Here is a 17,170-nt window from a genome sequence, read left to right as displayed (position 1 = left end):
GCGGCAAGCGGCCTTGCGCGTGTGGTGTTTGTTGTGCCGGGCGTAACTCGGATTTGAATTTGAATCCGATTCCAATCGGGGCCGCTCCTGCGTATATTTCCACGCCCAATTGCGTTGATCCATCCATCCAATCAGCTCATCACCCACCTCCCCTCCTCGCTCGATCCACCGCTTCCATCTTCCTCGCCTCCATCAACCGAAGCGCGTAGTTCGTCCGTCGAGCTCGCGTGATGGTGATGGCCGCGCGCAAGCGACCTGCTGCTGCCGTCCTCGGCGCCGGCCACGCCACCACCACCCAAGGATCGCCGACGCGCTGCAAGAGGAGCCGCGTCAACAACATCCGGAGCAGCTGGGAGGACGGGTCCGCGGAGCCCCCCGACACCACCGAGCTTCTGCGAGAGGCCGGATTCCTCGAGGCCTGCGACAGGAACCCTTACGTCGTCGGCTTCGAGGGCCTGGTGCGCGACCCTGATAACGGCGCCTACGGCCTCGTCATGGAGTACGTCGCCGCGCCGACCCTCCATGAGTTCCTGTGGAACAGGCGCCGCGGCGGCGGCCCGCCGCTGCCGGAGTCCACGGTGCGCGCCATCATGTGGAAGCTCTTCACCGGTGGGATATGGATTTTTAGAACACCTGCACCCCGGCCCTCGTATCCTGACTGTCCAATATTGCTTTAAGATCTGTGCAACACAACTAACTTTTCAAATGAAATTTTCTCTTTTTTGTTTCTCTCACATGAAAGATGTCTTGAAGTTCAAACCTTTGCAGCGTGGCAAAGCTTTCCATCTAGAATCTAGGATAAATCTAAAAAATCATTTTTTGTATATTTATGTTTGAGAAAAAATTCTGAAAGATTTATCCTAGATTCTAGATAGAAAGCTTTGCCACGCTGCAAAGGTTTGAACTTCAAAACATGTTTTATGTAAGAGAAACAAAAAAGAGAAATCGATTTGCACGAATTGCGATGCAAAGAATGGATAGCTAGATAGACAGGGCCTGGGTGCAGGTGTTCTATTTTATATTTTCCTTCACCGCTGCCAAGAAGATGCACGACCGCCACGTTGTCCACCGCGACATCAAACCGGCCAACATCCTCATCGGCCAAGAAGGGGAGCTCGTCAAAATCTGCGACTTTGGGCTGGCGATCTCCTTGTCCGAGCTGCCGCCGTACAACCAGGCCGGCACGGCGTTCTACTTGGCACCCGAGCTGCTGGGGAAGGAAGACTACGACGCGCTCGTCTACACGTGGTCTCTCGGCTGCGTCATGGCCGAGATGCTCACCGGCAAGACGCTGTTCCTCGGCGATGATGATGATGACGACGATGACGACGACACAAACAATGAGATCATCCAACTCTGGAGCATCTTCCGCTTGCTCGGGACGCCGGACGATAGGACGTGGCCGGAGTTCACATCGTTGCCGCACACCGCCAAGGCCCTACGACTCCTACCGCCGGGGCACAAGGAGAACAAGCTGCGGGACCTGTTCCCTCAAGAGAAGCTGTCCGACGAAGGATTCCAGGTGTTGCAAGGCCTCCTCACCTACAACCCCGACAAGCGACTGACGGCGGCCGCGGCCCTCAAACACCGATGGTTTGCTGCTCCTCGTCGCGCACCCGCCGCGGCAAAGGTCGACGCTTTGTCGTTTCTGGTAAAGAAGGCACCAAGGATCAAGTTCATCCCGCCGGCCATGCCACAGAAGAATCTACTCAAAATTCCCGTCGCTGTGTGGAACGCAGCACAACAAGTGTAATTGAACTCTCCAAATGTATCTGTGATTGGATGATCCATCTATGTAAATGCTTCGATGACTATCAAGCAGAAGTAGATCCTTTGGCGCCTTGATCGCCGGATCGCCCATTAGTGTTGTGTTGGCCTGTTTCTCTGAATTGTATGTGTCATTCTGCACACATCCAGAGAATCAGAGATGTGTAGTTCTGACGTAGTGTTGACATGTTGTTTACAGTGAGTTATACTGGTTTTTCCAAAATCCTCAACTGATGACAAATATATATGTAGAGTACAAATGCTGTAAGCAACCGAAATCTGGAGTGATGGATGAATCGATGGTTAAAAATATCCTGCTTGCGCAGATTTCATGAGAATTTATAGATTTGATAATGGTACTAGTAGTCTAGTACAGCAATTGGACTTGTTCATGTAGTTCAGTGTATGTGTTTCCACCATCTTTTTCATGTGCAAATTTCTTTACTGTGAAATACTACTAGATAGGAAAAGAAACTATGTCATGTATTTTCTATTAAGTTAGCTACACATGGTATAGTTTGGTACCTGTCGGATCTTCTGACACATCGAGCTGTGGAAGAAGACCTACAGGGAGAATGAAGCAAATTCAAGAGCTTAGTGGACACTTTAGTTCCTTTCAATTTAGTCATATTCGTAGAGAGCTTACCGGAGATTTTAGTTCCTTTCAGTTTAGCCATGTCCTATATATAGTGCACAATTTGTGCGCGTTTTCCAAAATTCTGAACTGATGATAATAAATATGTCGGGATCCGCTTCGGTCGACATTGGCGTGCTTCGAGCCAAGTGGCCCAAGAAGCTGTTCATCCCTGTCTCAATCGAGCCCAGGCACTGGAACACCACAATGAAATGGATCCTCATCGTCGGGATCCTAAATCTCGCCGTTGTTCTTCATCTTTGTCTGAAGAAGCATTTGAAGCTGAAGCTGCAGTAACGCTGAATCCAGGAAAATCATAGTTTGATCTTGTCTGCTAGCCTTTTCCGTACCAAATGTTTGTGTCATCAGTGTTGGATAATGAGCAACTAGTAGTGTCATTCTGCACACATTCAGAGAATCAGAGATGTGTAATTCTGACGTAGTATTGACTTGTTGTTCACAGTGAGTTATACTTATAGTGCACAATACGTGCGGTTTTTCCAAAATCTGGAGAACAAATGCTCTAAACAACAGAAATCTGAGTGATGGATGTATCGATGGTTAAAAATGTCCCGCTGGTGCAGATTTCATCAGAACTTAAAGATTTTATATATAATGGTATTAGTAGTCTAGTACAGCAATTGGACTTGTTCATGTAGTTCAGTGCATGTGTTTCCACCGTCTTTTTCATGTGCAAATTTCTTTATTGTGAAATACTACTAGATAGGAAAAGAAACTACGTCATGTATTTTCTTTTAAGTTAGCTACACATGGTATACTTTGGTACCTGTTGGATCTTCGACACATGGAGTTGTGGAAGAAGACCTGCAGGGAGAATGAAGCAAATTCAAGAGCTTAGTGGACACTTTAGTTCCTTTCAATTTAGTCATATTCGTAGAGAGCTTACCGGAGATTTTAGTTCCTTTCAGTTTAGTCATGTCCTATATATAGTGCACAATTTGTGCGCGTTTTCCAAAATTCTGAACTGATGATAATAAATATGTCGGGATCCGCTTCGGTCGACATCGGCGTGCTTCGAGCCAAGTGGCCCAAGAAGCTGTTCATCCCTGTCTCCATCGAGCCCAGGCACTGGAACGCCACAATGAAATGGATCCTCATCGTCGGGATCCTGAATCTTGCTGCTGTTCTTCATCTTTGTCTGAAGAAGCATTTGAAGCTGAAGCTGCAGTAACGCTGAATCCAGGAAAATCATAGTTTGATCTTGTCTGCTAGCCTTTTCCGTACCAAATGTTTCTGTCATCAGTACAAGGCTACTGCTGCAGTCTAGCTTAATTGTTAGGTAATTAGTGATCCAGGAAGAATCACATGTTCCCCTATAATATGTGTATATGTCATAAGTGAACTGCACTAATCCAGGCTCGCTTAATTTCTAGGTAATTAGCCTTCCAGGAAGCATCAAACGTCGATCTTGTTTGTAAGCCTGTACCCTAAAATATCTAAATGTGACATGAGTGGTTTGAGTTGAAAACTTCACCAAATGCAATCTTTCTTTTATGTTATCTGCTAGACTGTTCCCTGAATTTGTGTTTGTCATCAGTCGGCCACAACTCGTTCTATCTTTACACACACACACATGGTCCAACAAAACAAACAACAATTGTGTAGGTAAAAAATAACAAGTTTCATTGATCAGCAATAGTTCGTATTCTCATTATTTGTGACCAACCAAACTTTATTTCTCAGGAACTGGTTTGTGGTTTATCCATGTTATTCCAAGATAGCATCAAAAGACATTGTGGTTTCTTTTAAATGGAAATCGGAGAGGCGGCTCTATTTATCAAAAAAAATCCTGTTAGTGCATGTTTAAAAAAAAGAAAAGAAGAGAAGGCGAGTGCTACTTCCATCTCACTGAAGCGAATGCTCCCATGATGTAGGCTGTAGCCATTTGGGCGGCCTGTTAGGCGCACGTTCAAAAAAAAAGGGTGAAGAAAAATGGCGAACCTAGGATTTGAACCCTAGTCTCCCAACTAAGGGGCACCTCTGCGGCAAATAAGCCAGCTTCAACTTCATGTAAGCTACTAAAGCGCGAGATGGTTGAGGGTAAAAGAGCTGGTTTTGCATTGGTTTTTCCTGGTTTTTTTGTTTTGTCTTGCCTTTCTTTTTTCACCGGTCTTTCTCCGTTTACTTCTTTCTTTTTCCTCTATTTTATTCGGTTTTTTCTCCTTTTCTGTTTTTTTCTTGTTTTTCTTTTTGCTTATATTTTTTTTGTTTTTCATTTGATTTTTCTTTGTATCTTTCATTGTTTTTATCGGGTTTCCTTCTTTTTCGGTTTTTCTTTGTTTATTTTGGTTTTCATTCTACATTTTTTGCATATGTCACAAACATTTTCCTAATACTTTCTTAACAATTTAACATTACAAATTTAACATTTTTTAATACATGGTTAACATTTTTTCTGTACACATTTTTTCAAATCATTGATTAACATTTTTCAAACATAAGAAACAACTTTTAACACACAATCAACATTTTTTCTGTATATTTCTCAAATGCTAGACTACATTTTCAAATAAACAATTAACATTTTATTAACACATAGTCAACATTTTCATACACATTTAACATTTTCCAAATACTTGATTAACATTTTTCAAATATTTGTTCAATATTTCTCTAAATGCTTGATTAACATTTTTATATACATGATCAAGTTTTTTCATAAATTTTCTAATACATGGTAAGCATTTTTTCTATACACATTTAACATTTTCCAAATGCTGGATTAAGATTTTTGAATACTTGTTCAACACTTTTCAAATGCTTGATAAACATTTTTATTTACATGATCTAATAATTTCATTTTTATTTTAATACATGGTCAACATTTTGTGTGTACACATTTAACCATTTTCAAATGCTTGATAAACATTTTTCAAATACTTATTCACTTTCTTTTTAAATACTGGATTGAAATGTATTAAATACATGATCAAATTTGTTCATACAGATTGTTTTTTGTATATGTGATAAACATTTTCGATCTACGCATTTAACGATTTTTAAGTTCTTGGTCAACATATTTCAAATGTTTTTATATGTATATTTAGAATTTTTTTAAGTATAATCATAAGTGAAAAAAATGCAAAAAACAAAAACAAAAAAGTTCAAAAAAAACGAGGTTGTGGTGTCCTGCCCGTCTAGGCCGACCCATCTCGCTCTCCCCCTTTAGTGAGGGTTCCAAAGGTCTTGCTTAATGCGAGACAAAGGGACGCCCTCTAGTGTCCGTTTCATTTGCCAGGTGTAGATTTGTGTTGAATAATTGTTTATGCAATATTGTGCCAGTACAAGAGGTATATATAAGAGCCAAGACGCACCTGACCTAGCCCTATTTCAAACCGAGTAGGAGTCCTAATCCTATTACAAGTTGTATTCTAACATCCCCCCGCAGTGTCGACGGTAGGCTCGACGACGTTGAGACTGAAACGAATGTCTTGAAACGGAGCAGTCGCCAGGCCTTTAGTAAAGATATCAGCGAACTAAGCAGAAGTTTGCACTCTCTGAAATCGAAGTTGTCCTAAGAAGACCAGCTAGTGGAATGTTCATGAAATAAGTTGGTATCCATGTCGCACGAAGCATGTACTTTTTAGCAAACCACTCATGGTGCTCCAACTTAAACTCTGTGATGAAAGACTTCCATCTATCCTCAAACTCAGATGGTGTTTCAGAATTCCACACACAATGTTTCAGCCTATCATAGAATTCAAGATCATTCTTCAATTCAGGACATACCTTTCCAGGAACCTTCTCCATAATGTGCCACATACACAATCGATGTGCAGTGTTTGGTAGAATTTTACCAATAGCATTCTTCATCCTAAGACACTCAATAGTTATTATGAGCCTGGGTGCAATCCCACCCATTGCTCTAAGAAACGCCATGAACAACCAAGCATACAAGTCTGTTGTCTCATGTAGTAGAAACCCCGCCCCAAAAAATACACTTTTCATATGATGGTGAACTCCAGTGAAGGGTGCAAAGATGTATTCATATTGGTTAGTGTTGTAAGTCGAATCAAAAGATACCACATCATTGAAATGACCATAATTTTTCCTACTAGATGCATATGCCCAAAACAAACGGACCAATGTACCAACATCGTCAACTTCGTACTCATAGAAAAAAAGCAGGATTCAAGGCCTTCAATCTACCAAATTGGTCCACTAGCATTTGGGCATCACAATTTTTAATTTTGTTTTTCAGTACACCATAGTGATTTTGTAGGTCCTTCTTTGTGCACCCAACATGCTCAAAACCACATGCATCAACATGAAGGAACCTATATGCTAAAGCTTTGCCGATGCTAGCTCTCCGGCAGTCATAAAGTGTTGTCTTCACCCTCTCACTAACTTGACGATTAGATCTAATCAAATGCTTTTGGCTAGGAGGCACAAAAGGGTGATTGTGATATTCAGTGAGTGAGGCGATCCTATATTTTCCATCACTTTCACGAGTGACATAGATATAAGCTTCACATCAACATCTTGTCAATTTCACCTTTCTCCTTTTCTTAGCAGGGTTAATAGCAATCATGCCTTTCTCGGTCCGAAAGCCTTCTTTTGCACACAAGAAGCGCTTCCACTGAAGCACATTATCCACGACTTTTTGTTGCCCAAGACGTACACCAAAGCCGACATTGTGTGCATATGTTTTGTAAAATTCCATCACCGAGCCAATGTCATCAAATATCATCCCTACTTTTGGCTTCAATTCCTCATCACACTGTGGCTTATACAAAGAACCCTGCAACACAAATTTTAAGTTTAATACCATCGCCCCGGTGTCCCATTTGTGATACCATATTGATATGTAAAATACTACATGCTATTTACTTATGAGATCTCATTTTTCTGTCACATCTAGTAGTATATTTTCAGGCAAACTAAAATTCAACTACTATTAGCCAGATGCAATGCACAGTCAACAAGTATTGTAGGTTGTGAGGAGTATAGATACCTCTTGAGAAAATGATTGTTTCTTTTTTGGAGTACTGAAATCATCAATGAGAATCACGGGGGGAATTGAACTCTGGAAACGAGGTAGCATCGCTGAAATCTTGATTTTGAACGCTGTTGACCGATTCCACAGCTACAAACAATTTTTTCGCAAACATCACACAAGGGATTAATAGAATGTTAGGTACATCAACATACTTTCTTAGACCGATGTTCTCACCTGATAGTGCTGGTGCACATGATGCGATCTTTGCACCCACGGGCTCTCCTAAAGGCGACATCGCACTACTCCCCTCCATTACTGGATCCTGAGACGAGAATTGCAAAGTCAGGAATGATATCATCTTTTTTAGGTCAGACATTAGGCACACTGATCAAATAAAGAACACGACAGCTGCTTATATCTTCGTTTAACCTGTATAAAGAACACAACATTGTTCAATTTTTCTGCCTAGTAGAATAATTCACTTTCTTTCCAGCATGTTTTGCTTGTCAAGCTATTTCTGAACCAAGATATTTAGGCGTTGAGACTAAAGCAACAGCTAAGTGAACTTGATCGCACAACAGCAATAGAGTATATTCATGACTGATGGCATGTTCGTGCGAACTGTAGTGTTGATGATTCACAATAATTAGGCACAGCCATTAACTAACATATTAAAGGAAAATTCGATAATATTATAGGCATATGCTTGAGTAACCCAGAGTCAAGAACAGTAGCAATACACCATCAGATCTTCCAAATTAGAGTACCAAAATGCCTATAATAATAGTACCAATACACCATCAAATCTAAGTTATTAAGATGCATCATTCACTGAGAAAATTTGACATGAACAAAAAATAGAATCAGAGAAATGCAGCATTAATCTACTTGATAGAAATTGGGTTGTAGCAGAAATTACTAGGAAATAAAAGTTAACATCTACTTACTACAAAAATGAAGCACCTCCTTGCACTGCCGATCGGGAAGGAGCTGAGGAGACCACAACCGACTTGCCGCCAACGTGGGGGAGGAGGATGCGATCTATTACTGGAGCCTTAGAGAGAGAGAGAGAGAGAGGGAGAGGAGGTGAAGAACCTAGAACTATCGGACCTTCAGAACGGAGGTTGCGACGAGGACAGTGTGGAACGGAGGTTGGGGGCTGACGAGCTCCGATCTGGTCCGTCTCAAACTGGGCCGCCAGCCACACAACGGCAAGGAGCCATCGGGAGATTTGGAGGAGGGAGTACTCGTCTAGCTTGCAAAAGGGATCTGGGTCGCCGCCACCGCCGCCGCCCTGGGGAAAAATTTGTTCGTGCGTTGCCTCTGCCCAGGGGATTTGGGTATGAACGAGTAGGGTCATCGGGACCAAATTAGCTGTTGTGGACGGTCTTTTTTGTAAATTTTGCGTGCACAACGCCCCACCCGAATCTGGGCCACCAATCTTCCATCCAATGGCACCGATCCATTTTTTCTATTTTTGCACCATAGCCTCAGATTCTATACTAGTTGCTCCCATCTCAATATGCTTGGTGCGGCGGTGTTGAACCGGATTCCCTGACATGTAGACAGCTGAAATATTATCATAGTAAACAATGGTAGCTTGCTCAATAGGACGGTGCAGCTCCGACGGCAACTGGCGCAACCAAACCGTTTCAGCAACCGCATGAGCAACAACGCGGTACTCAGCTTCAGCAGACGAGCGGGAGACTGTAACCTGCCTTTTTGAAGACCAAGAAACCAAATTGTTACCAAGAAAAACACAAAATCCGGATGTGGACCTACGAGTATCTGGACAACCAGCCCAGTCTGCATCAGAGTAAGCTGTCAAGGAGGTGGGAGAGGATTTGTTGATATGAAGACCTAAGTCTAGTGTGCCTTTGAGATATCGAAGAATACGTTTGACATGATTGTAGTGTAGAATACGAGGATCATGCATGTATAAACAAGCTTGTTGGACAACAAAAGAAATTTCAGGACGAGTGAGAGTAAGATACTGAAGTGCACCGGTAAGACTACGATAAAGAGAAGGATCAGAGGAAGGATCACCGTCAACTGAGATTTTGGAACCTGTATCAATAGGGGTACGGGAAGTTTGACAATCAAGCATACCAGCACGAGAAAGAAGATCCAGAGTGTACTGGCGTTGAGACAAGAAAACACCAGAGGAGTCACGGATAACAGCAATACCTAAGAAGTGGTGAAGAAGACCTAAATCTGTCATAGAGAATTCATTGCGAAGAAGAGAGATAATGTGATCTAAAAATTGTTTTGAGGAAGCTGTGAGGATAATATCATCAACATATAAAAGAAGGTAAGCAGTGTTGTTGTTGTGATGAAAGGTGAAGAGTGAAGTGTCAGAACGGGAAGGGGTAAAACCGATGGTTTGAGCATAAGTAGAAAAGCGTTGGAACCAGGCACGTGGTGCTTGTTTAAGACCATAAAGAGATTTTTGAAGAAGACAAACATGATTAGGATATGAGGAATGTTCGAAGCCAAGAGGTTGTTGACAATAGACTGTTTCTTGAAGAGAGCCATGAAGAAAAGCACTTTTGACATCTAGTTGATGAATTGGCCAGGAAGAAGAGATGGCGATGCTAAGGACAGTGCAAATAGTGCTGGGCTTGACAACTGGAGAGAAAGTCTCATCATAATCGATGTCGTGTTGCTGAGTGTAACCACGTCATACCCATCGAGCCTTATAACGTGCAAGACTCCCATCAGAATTAAATTATTGTGAAAAACCCATTTGCCCGAAACGATATTTGTATTGGAAGGACGAGGAACTAACTGCCACGTGTTATTCTGCAGAAGGACATCATATTCATCTTTCATAGTTGCGGCCCAATTAGGATCTAGGAGAGCTGATTTGTAAGATTTGGGTAGAAAGGAAGGAGATATAGATGCATGAAGATTGAGACGATCTTTTGCAGGTAAACAAAACCCAGACTTGGCACGTGTGCGCGTGGTATGATCATTAGTAGGAGCTGGAACAGGAATAGCATGAGCAGGAGGAGTGGGGGAAGATGTGGTGGACGCGTCCGGCGCAGCGGAGGAAGCAGACGCGGGAGATGGCGGTGAAGATGCGGCGGCAGGAGGTCTGTCGCGTCAGAGTGTAATGTGTTTTCCTCTGCCGGGACAGAGGTGATGACAGAAGTGGTGGCGGCAGGATCCGCTACTGCGGCTGGTTTCTCTGGATAGGTCGGCGGGTGAAAGAAGGGAAGATGATTGCGACGAGAGGGACTAGTGGACAGCGTGGGTGAGTTGGGATCTAATTGTTGAAACTTGGAAAAGGGAAAAATGTTTTCGGCAAATACTACTGCAGGAGACTGCCAACGCGACACTACGATCAGAGACCCTTTGCCGAAACTGTGTGCGATGCAATAATCGCAAACGATGGTTAAAAAACCGTCAAAAAAGATGCAAAACATTTGCGATGATGTACGCATCAAACACGGTTCAGGTTTTAGATGCGTGTGTGATGAAGGGCATACGGTTAATCCATTCAAACTGTCTGCGATGAGGCAGAACAATAGAGATGGGGAGCCATAACAATGTGTGTGCGATGCAGGACACACGGTTAATCCATTCGAACTGTTTGTGATGAGGTAGAACAACAGAAACGGGCAGCCATAACAATATTTGTGCGATATACGGCATACGGTTAACTCAGACGAACTGTTTTTGATTAGGGAACACAACAAAAACGGTTCAACTTAACAAGATATGTGTGATATGCAGCATACAGTTCACATGGATGAACTGTTTGCGAAGAGCCAAAAGAACACAAACGAGTCATGTAAACAAGATGTGTGTGATACGTGGCAAACTGCCGACTCGGATGAACTGTTTGCGATGAGAAATTACAACACAGACGGTCAATATAGTTACTTCGTGTGTGATTCTGTGTGTACAATTTTTTTTGAAAAATGCAAACTAGTTGCTTGCGGTGGCTAGGAATATCGCACACGATGCGTCTGCGAGTACTCGTGTGCGCTGATTAGTATGTTACACATACGTTTCCTTATGTGAACATGTGTGTGAATTTGCAATATGGATAGTTAATATGCAAATGCCTTCTGGACATCGGGCACACGCTTAAACTCAATGAACTGTGTACGATACTAATACTTTCCATAAAAATTTATGAACTTGGGTAACAGCATTTGAGTAACATATATATATAGTAGTTACACTATTCGACAAAAGGAGGATCTTTGTAACACATTTTTGACAACCATATGGTCCATATCTACATACTTAACATAGTAATAACTATCACATTTTAAGAGGCTAAGGGCCAACAACCATATGGTCCATATCTACATACTTAACATATATAGTAACAACTAGCACATTTTAAGAGGCTGAGGGCCAACAACCACAACTATCCACTAGAAGCAGCTTGATCACGGCGACTCAGCCGTGAATGAAAAGGAAGAGCCCTCCTGTGCCTCGGTAGAGCGGGAGTAGAACAGTGTCTCCAATTTTCCAATATGGATGCATTGCCACGAGAAGCGAGAACTTGTTAATTTGAATGGTTCCATTTTTTGTAGGAAATGCAGTACCTTGCAATCACTTTGGCGTTATTAGCAGGCACAAGCGTAATTCGACCACGCTGGGAAATCGATCCAGGAACGGCTACACGGGGCAATTTCTGTTGACATGTAGAATATAAAACAATTTTAACATATCGTTGAAGATATATATAGTTTATGAGCATCAACACTAAAATAAGACTTTTTACCAGCGCTTTGCGCACACAATTGGTCTTGTTCAGTGTGTGCACCATAGGTCTAATTAATCCCATCCAAAATCCAGCGTTCATACGTTGTGCTATCTCTGTCAGATTATCAACAAAGTTTATGACATGCTTCAAGTCCTTCCAGTGAAATTTGGTACGCTTAGTAACATACAGATCGTTCACTATGCATCCAACATATCCTGCTTAAAAGGTGGAAATGTATTATTTATTCAGAACATGGTAGAAGAATATATAGTGCGCATAAATTGGTAAACAGAATTTGTTACTGCCTAGGAACGGAGCCAGAATATGATATCACAATTGGTTGCTTAAATAGTGATCAATTGGTTGCTTAAATATAATATGACAGCATGGAGAAAGTTGAAAGGACACTAACCTCGATCAGACTTTGATCGGCTGATGACGTTGGGGAAGTAAACATCCATGTTAATTAGACCAGGCTGTGGTGCACGCACTAGAATTTTATTGCCAGCTTTCAGTTCATAACACTTAGACATTTTTCTCCAAAGGTCCGCATTAAAATAGGAGTGACCATCTTTATCAAGTATTACGCTAACCGTCATTGTAAACCCATGTTGCGTTGTCAATATGACATCCTGGGAGTCATCAGCAAAGTAAAGCCCAAGATTTCCTTCTACTCCTGTTCTTCCAAAGCAAGGGATGTACTACTTGAAATGAAAATTAAGATCGTAAATTAGATATATTGAAATAACCGAGCAAGATGCAAATATGGGAGTAACTGATAGAACATATCCATATATAGATGCAAGCAAAGTACAAAAATATAGAATTAAAAATAGATAATAATGTAACAAAGATTTGATGCAAATATATAGATAATGTAGCAACGGACGGTATATGTTCACAAATTTAGGCCATCCCGACTGTGGTAGGTTGAGATTGAACATACCGAGCGCTCCCTGAAGTCATCCGAAATGGTGAGATAGAACTTCGTTTCCGACTGGCCACGACCACAGTTGCCCGATTTGTGCTCGCACTGCGCACACATGAATGAACACCATGAATCAGCTAGAACCAAAATGATTCCACGGCGATTTCCGCAGTCGCCGTCGGGCGCCGGCCGTGCCTCTGCCTCGCGGGCGCGAGCGACGAGGAAGAAGACGCCCACACCCCTCCATTCCAGCTGGCTAGCGGGCCCCGCGGGCCCCGCGAGTCAGTGAGCCAGCCGTCAGCCCCGCGTTGATCCCGCCCTGCTGACGTGGATAAGTGGACACGGCTTTTTGCCCGTGTACGCTTTCATCCAACGAAAGCGTATTTTCCCCCTGCTTCAGCTCAAAGTACGTTTTCTTTTACTAAAAGCGTATTTCCCTCTGTTTCAGCCCAGAATGCGTTTTCTTGATCAGAAAGCGTATTCCTAATTTTGCGCCTCTGTCTTATCCACTCAGGGACCCGTCTGTGAATATTCTTTTTGCAGAAAAGTCCCTGATTTTCATCACTTCATAACTCCGCAACCGTAACTCCGATTGAGGTGAAACCAACGCTCACGTCTTCGTCTCATCGAACTCTTTCCGTTGGTATCATTTTCATTATGTTTCCGCAAGGTGAAAATGACCACTTTGCCCTTGCACGTAAACTGCCCCCTGCAAGAGAGAACGGTTTCCGGCAAATCTTTCCGCGATCGTTCCGCACTTTTTCCCGGAGTATTTCTCGACCCCAGGCAAGCCATCTTCTTATCATGAGCCCCGAACTTGCTTGTTGACTTTGCTTGCACCTCGTGTGTGTGTGTTTAGTTGCCGTAGTTTCATGTCTGTTTCGTCTGTTGTTATTTCAGTCGTGCTAAATAATTTTGTTATCTGCCGTGCATGCTTGAGTTTTCATTAAATAAGTTGCCATGCTAGTTCGATGTTGTTACTAATAATATCATGCCTCTGTCTAGTTTAGTTTCATGTTAGTAGTATCGGTGTTATGATAATTCTGTTGCACTAATAAGTTTGCTAGTACTTAGTATTGCCATGTTTCGCATGCTATCTTTGTTCTTTTGAAATGCTTGATATTTGTTACTACATCGGTATGCTGCATGTTAGTTGTTGCATTCATGTTAATAATGCTTGCATGATGATTCATGATGGAGAACTTAATAATATGACTTAATAACAAACCTCCTCCGTCATCACTGGGATATCATAGTGCCACCCAAATCGAGCTTTCTCCAGTGCAACCACATTTACCTTATCGGGGGGTCCTAGCTGGGTCTATTGTCATGCCTCTCGCCGGTGCCTCCCGCGAGGGAAGGTTATGGGCACGTGCTACCCTGATCAGGTAGGCGGACATAACCTTGTGTGCTCGTTTTTGTTTTTATGGTACCTTATCCCCGTTTGAGACCGTTTTGCCATGACGGTAGCCGTTGGTGTCTTTGGTAGACACGGGGCCACCAAGGACTGAACCCCAAGGGGGTGTTGGTCGGAGTGGCCGGGAGAGTGTCATGGCAGTAGCTCGGTTTTGTCGGAACGCCATGGTCCGCACGTATGGGAGTGCGAGGCCAGGGTTCCGTAGTGTGGGTAAAGTGCGCTACCTCTGCAGAGTGTATTCAATCTATCGATAGACGCGTCCTCGGTCATGGGCACAAGTTCGTAGTAGGTCACACTATCGGGTCTCGGTAGAAATGGAGGATAAACCTGCTAATAACTTGTGTGATAACTAAGATGTGATAAATCATGTGGTGACTTGGACTATGAGAAAATCGTGAGAAGTCACGATGATGTGTTGATATGACCCCGAGACGAGGTCTCGGTAAGTCATGCGTGTGCTCTGAGGAGCCGTGGCAGAGTAAGTGATTGTTGCATAAGGTTAATACAACATGTCTTCATGGAAGGTAACTGGTAGTTTATTTTAAGAATAGTTTCATGATGCCATGCCATGTTTGATATGCTATGCTTTGCTGTGGCTTTGCTAGAAGTAAGTTTGATATGCCATGCTAGTAGATGCTATGATGTTGTTCATGCTTAGTTTGATTTATGGTTCTAGTTAATATCATGCCATGCTTAGAAGTTGTGTTGCAGTAGACTGTTGCATATGCTTGGTTCTTGCTTTGTCATCTGTTTGTTTGGATGCTATGTATTTGGTTCTCTTGCAAGTACATTCAATGTATTGACCTGGGGTGTCATGCCAGTTTTGTAGGTCGTGCTCAACTTGTTTGCTTGTTCCGTCGTGCTAGGCCATAATCTTGCCAGTCCTGTGAATTATGGAGTCCAGCCAGAGTGAGACGCAGCCAAACCAAGACTTCTGCCGCCATTTAAATAGACTTCTGCTGCCATTTAAATAGCCTTAGGGATATGCCAGATAATTGTATTCATCAATGATGTAATCATGTACACATGTATTTGATGAATATTATTGTACCTGGAATGCTGTATCATGGACCTGTCGTGCGTCAGGCGTAATCCTGGGCTGACGTGCGAAGGCCCCCTGCTCCATGCGGATCGGGGTGCCACAGATGGTGCCCTATTTAATGTGAATGCAGCCGTCTCTAATGCATAACCGCAAAACGATAGTGGTAAATCGGTAAGAAACATCGTAGATTGCACCATACTAATAAAGTACGGTTACGATGTTCGGACACACCATTACGCTATGGTGTTCCAGGTGGCGTGAGTTGCGAAACTATTTTGCATTGTTTCAAATGAAGACAAAACTCGTAACTCAAATATTCTCCTCCACGATCAGATCGCAGAAACTTTATTTTCTTGTTACGATGATTTTCCACTTCACTCTAAAATTATATGAACTTTCAAATGTTTTCAGACTTATATTTCATCAAGTAGATATACCCATATCTACTCAAATCATCTGCGGAGGTCAGAAAATAATGATACCCGCCGCGAGCCTCAACCCTCATCGGATCGCATACATCAGTATGTATTATTTCCAATAAGTCAGTTGCTCGCTCCATTGTTCCGGAGAACGGAGTTTTAGTCATCTTGCCCATAAGCCATGGTTCGCAAGCATCAAGTGATTCCAAAATCCCATCAGCATGGAGTTTCTTCATGCGCTTTACACCAATATGACCTAAACGGCAGTGCCACAAATAAGTTGCACTATCAATATTAACTTTGCATCTTTTGGCTTCAATATTATGAATATGTGTATCACTACGATCGAGATCCAACAAAGCATTTTCATTGGGTGTATGACCATATAAGGTTTTATTCATGTAAACAGAACAACAATTATTCTCTAACTTAAATGAATAACCGTATTGCAATAAACATGATCAAATCATATTAATTCTCAACGCAAACACCAAATAACACTTATTTAGGTTCGACACTAATCCTGAAAGTATAGGGAGTGTGCGATGATGATCATATCAATCTTGGAACTACTTCCAACACACATCGTCACCTCGCCCTTAACTAGTTTCTATTCATTCTGCAACTCCCGTTTTGTGTTACTAATCTTAGCAACTGAACTAGTATCAAATACTGAGGGGTTGCTATAAACACTATTAAAGTACACATCAATAACATGTATATCAAATATACCTTTGTTCACTTTGCCATCCTTCTTATCCGCCAAAAACTTGGGGCAGTTCTGTTTCCAGTGACCAGTCCCTTTGCAGTAGAAGCACTTAGTCTCAGGCTTTAGGTCCATACTTGGGCTTCTTCACTTGAGTAGCAACTTGCTTGCCGTTCTTCTTGAAGTTCCCCTTCTTCCCTTTGCCCTTTTTCTTGAAACTAGTGGTCTTGTCAACCATCAACACTTGATACTTTTCTTGATTTCTACCTTCGTCGATTTCAGCATCACGAAGAGCTTGGGAATCGTTTCCGTTATCCCTTGCATATTATAGTTCATCACGAAGTTCTAGTAACTTGGTGATAGTGACTAGAGAACTCTGTCACTCACTATCTTATCTGGAAGATAAACTCCCACTTGATTCAAGTGATTGTAGTACTCAGACATTCTGAGCACATGCTCACTAGCTGAGCAATTCTCCTCCATCTTGTAGGAAAAGTGCTTGTCAAAGGTCTCATACCTTTTCGACATGGGCATGAGTCTGAAATACTAAGTTCAACTCTTGGAACATCTC

General features: G+C 42.4%; 1 protein-coding gene and 1 long non-coding RNA gene across 2 annotated transcripts; one reads left to right on the top strand and one right to left on the bottom strand.

The window, feature by feature from the left end:
- The first annotated feature begins 90 nt into the window (after positions 1–90).
- On the top strand, positions 91–1,753 carry LOC109756606 (putative cyclin-dependent kinase F-2). Its single transcript, XM_020315455.4, has 2 exons — positions 91–610; positions 1,036–1,753. The coding sequence occupies exons 1-2, from the start codon at positions 231–233 to the stop codon at positions 1,751–1,753; spliced, it is 1,098 nt and encodes a 365-aa protein (XP_020171044.4). The 5' UTR covers positions 91–230.
- Positions 1,754–5,565: 3,812 nt separating this feature from the next.
- LOC141021543 (uncharacterized) lies at positions 5,566–8,428 on the bottom strand. The gene is made up of 4 exons (XR_012182870.1): positions 8,309–8,428; positions 7,596–7,683; positions 7,377–7,508; positions 5,566–7,163 (listed from the first exon to the last, which is right to left on the bottom strand). It is a non-coding gene; the product is annotated as an uncharacterized lncRNA (long non-coding RNA).
- Positions 8,429–17,170: the final 8,742 nt, after the last annotated feature.

The sequence above is a fragment of the Aegilops tauschii genome, chromosome 4 (assembly GCF_002575655.3).
Source record: "Aegilops tauschii subsp. strangulata cultivar AL8/78 chromosome 4, Aet v6.0, whole genome shotgun sequence".
Lineage (NCBI taxonomy): Eukaryota > Viridiplantae > Streptophyta > Magnoliopsida > Poales > Poaceae > Aegilops > Aegilops tauschii.
The sequence above is the reverse complement of the archived record's forward strand: the minus strand, read 5'-3'. Positions and strand labels throughout refer to the sequence as shown.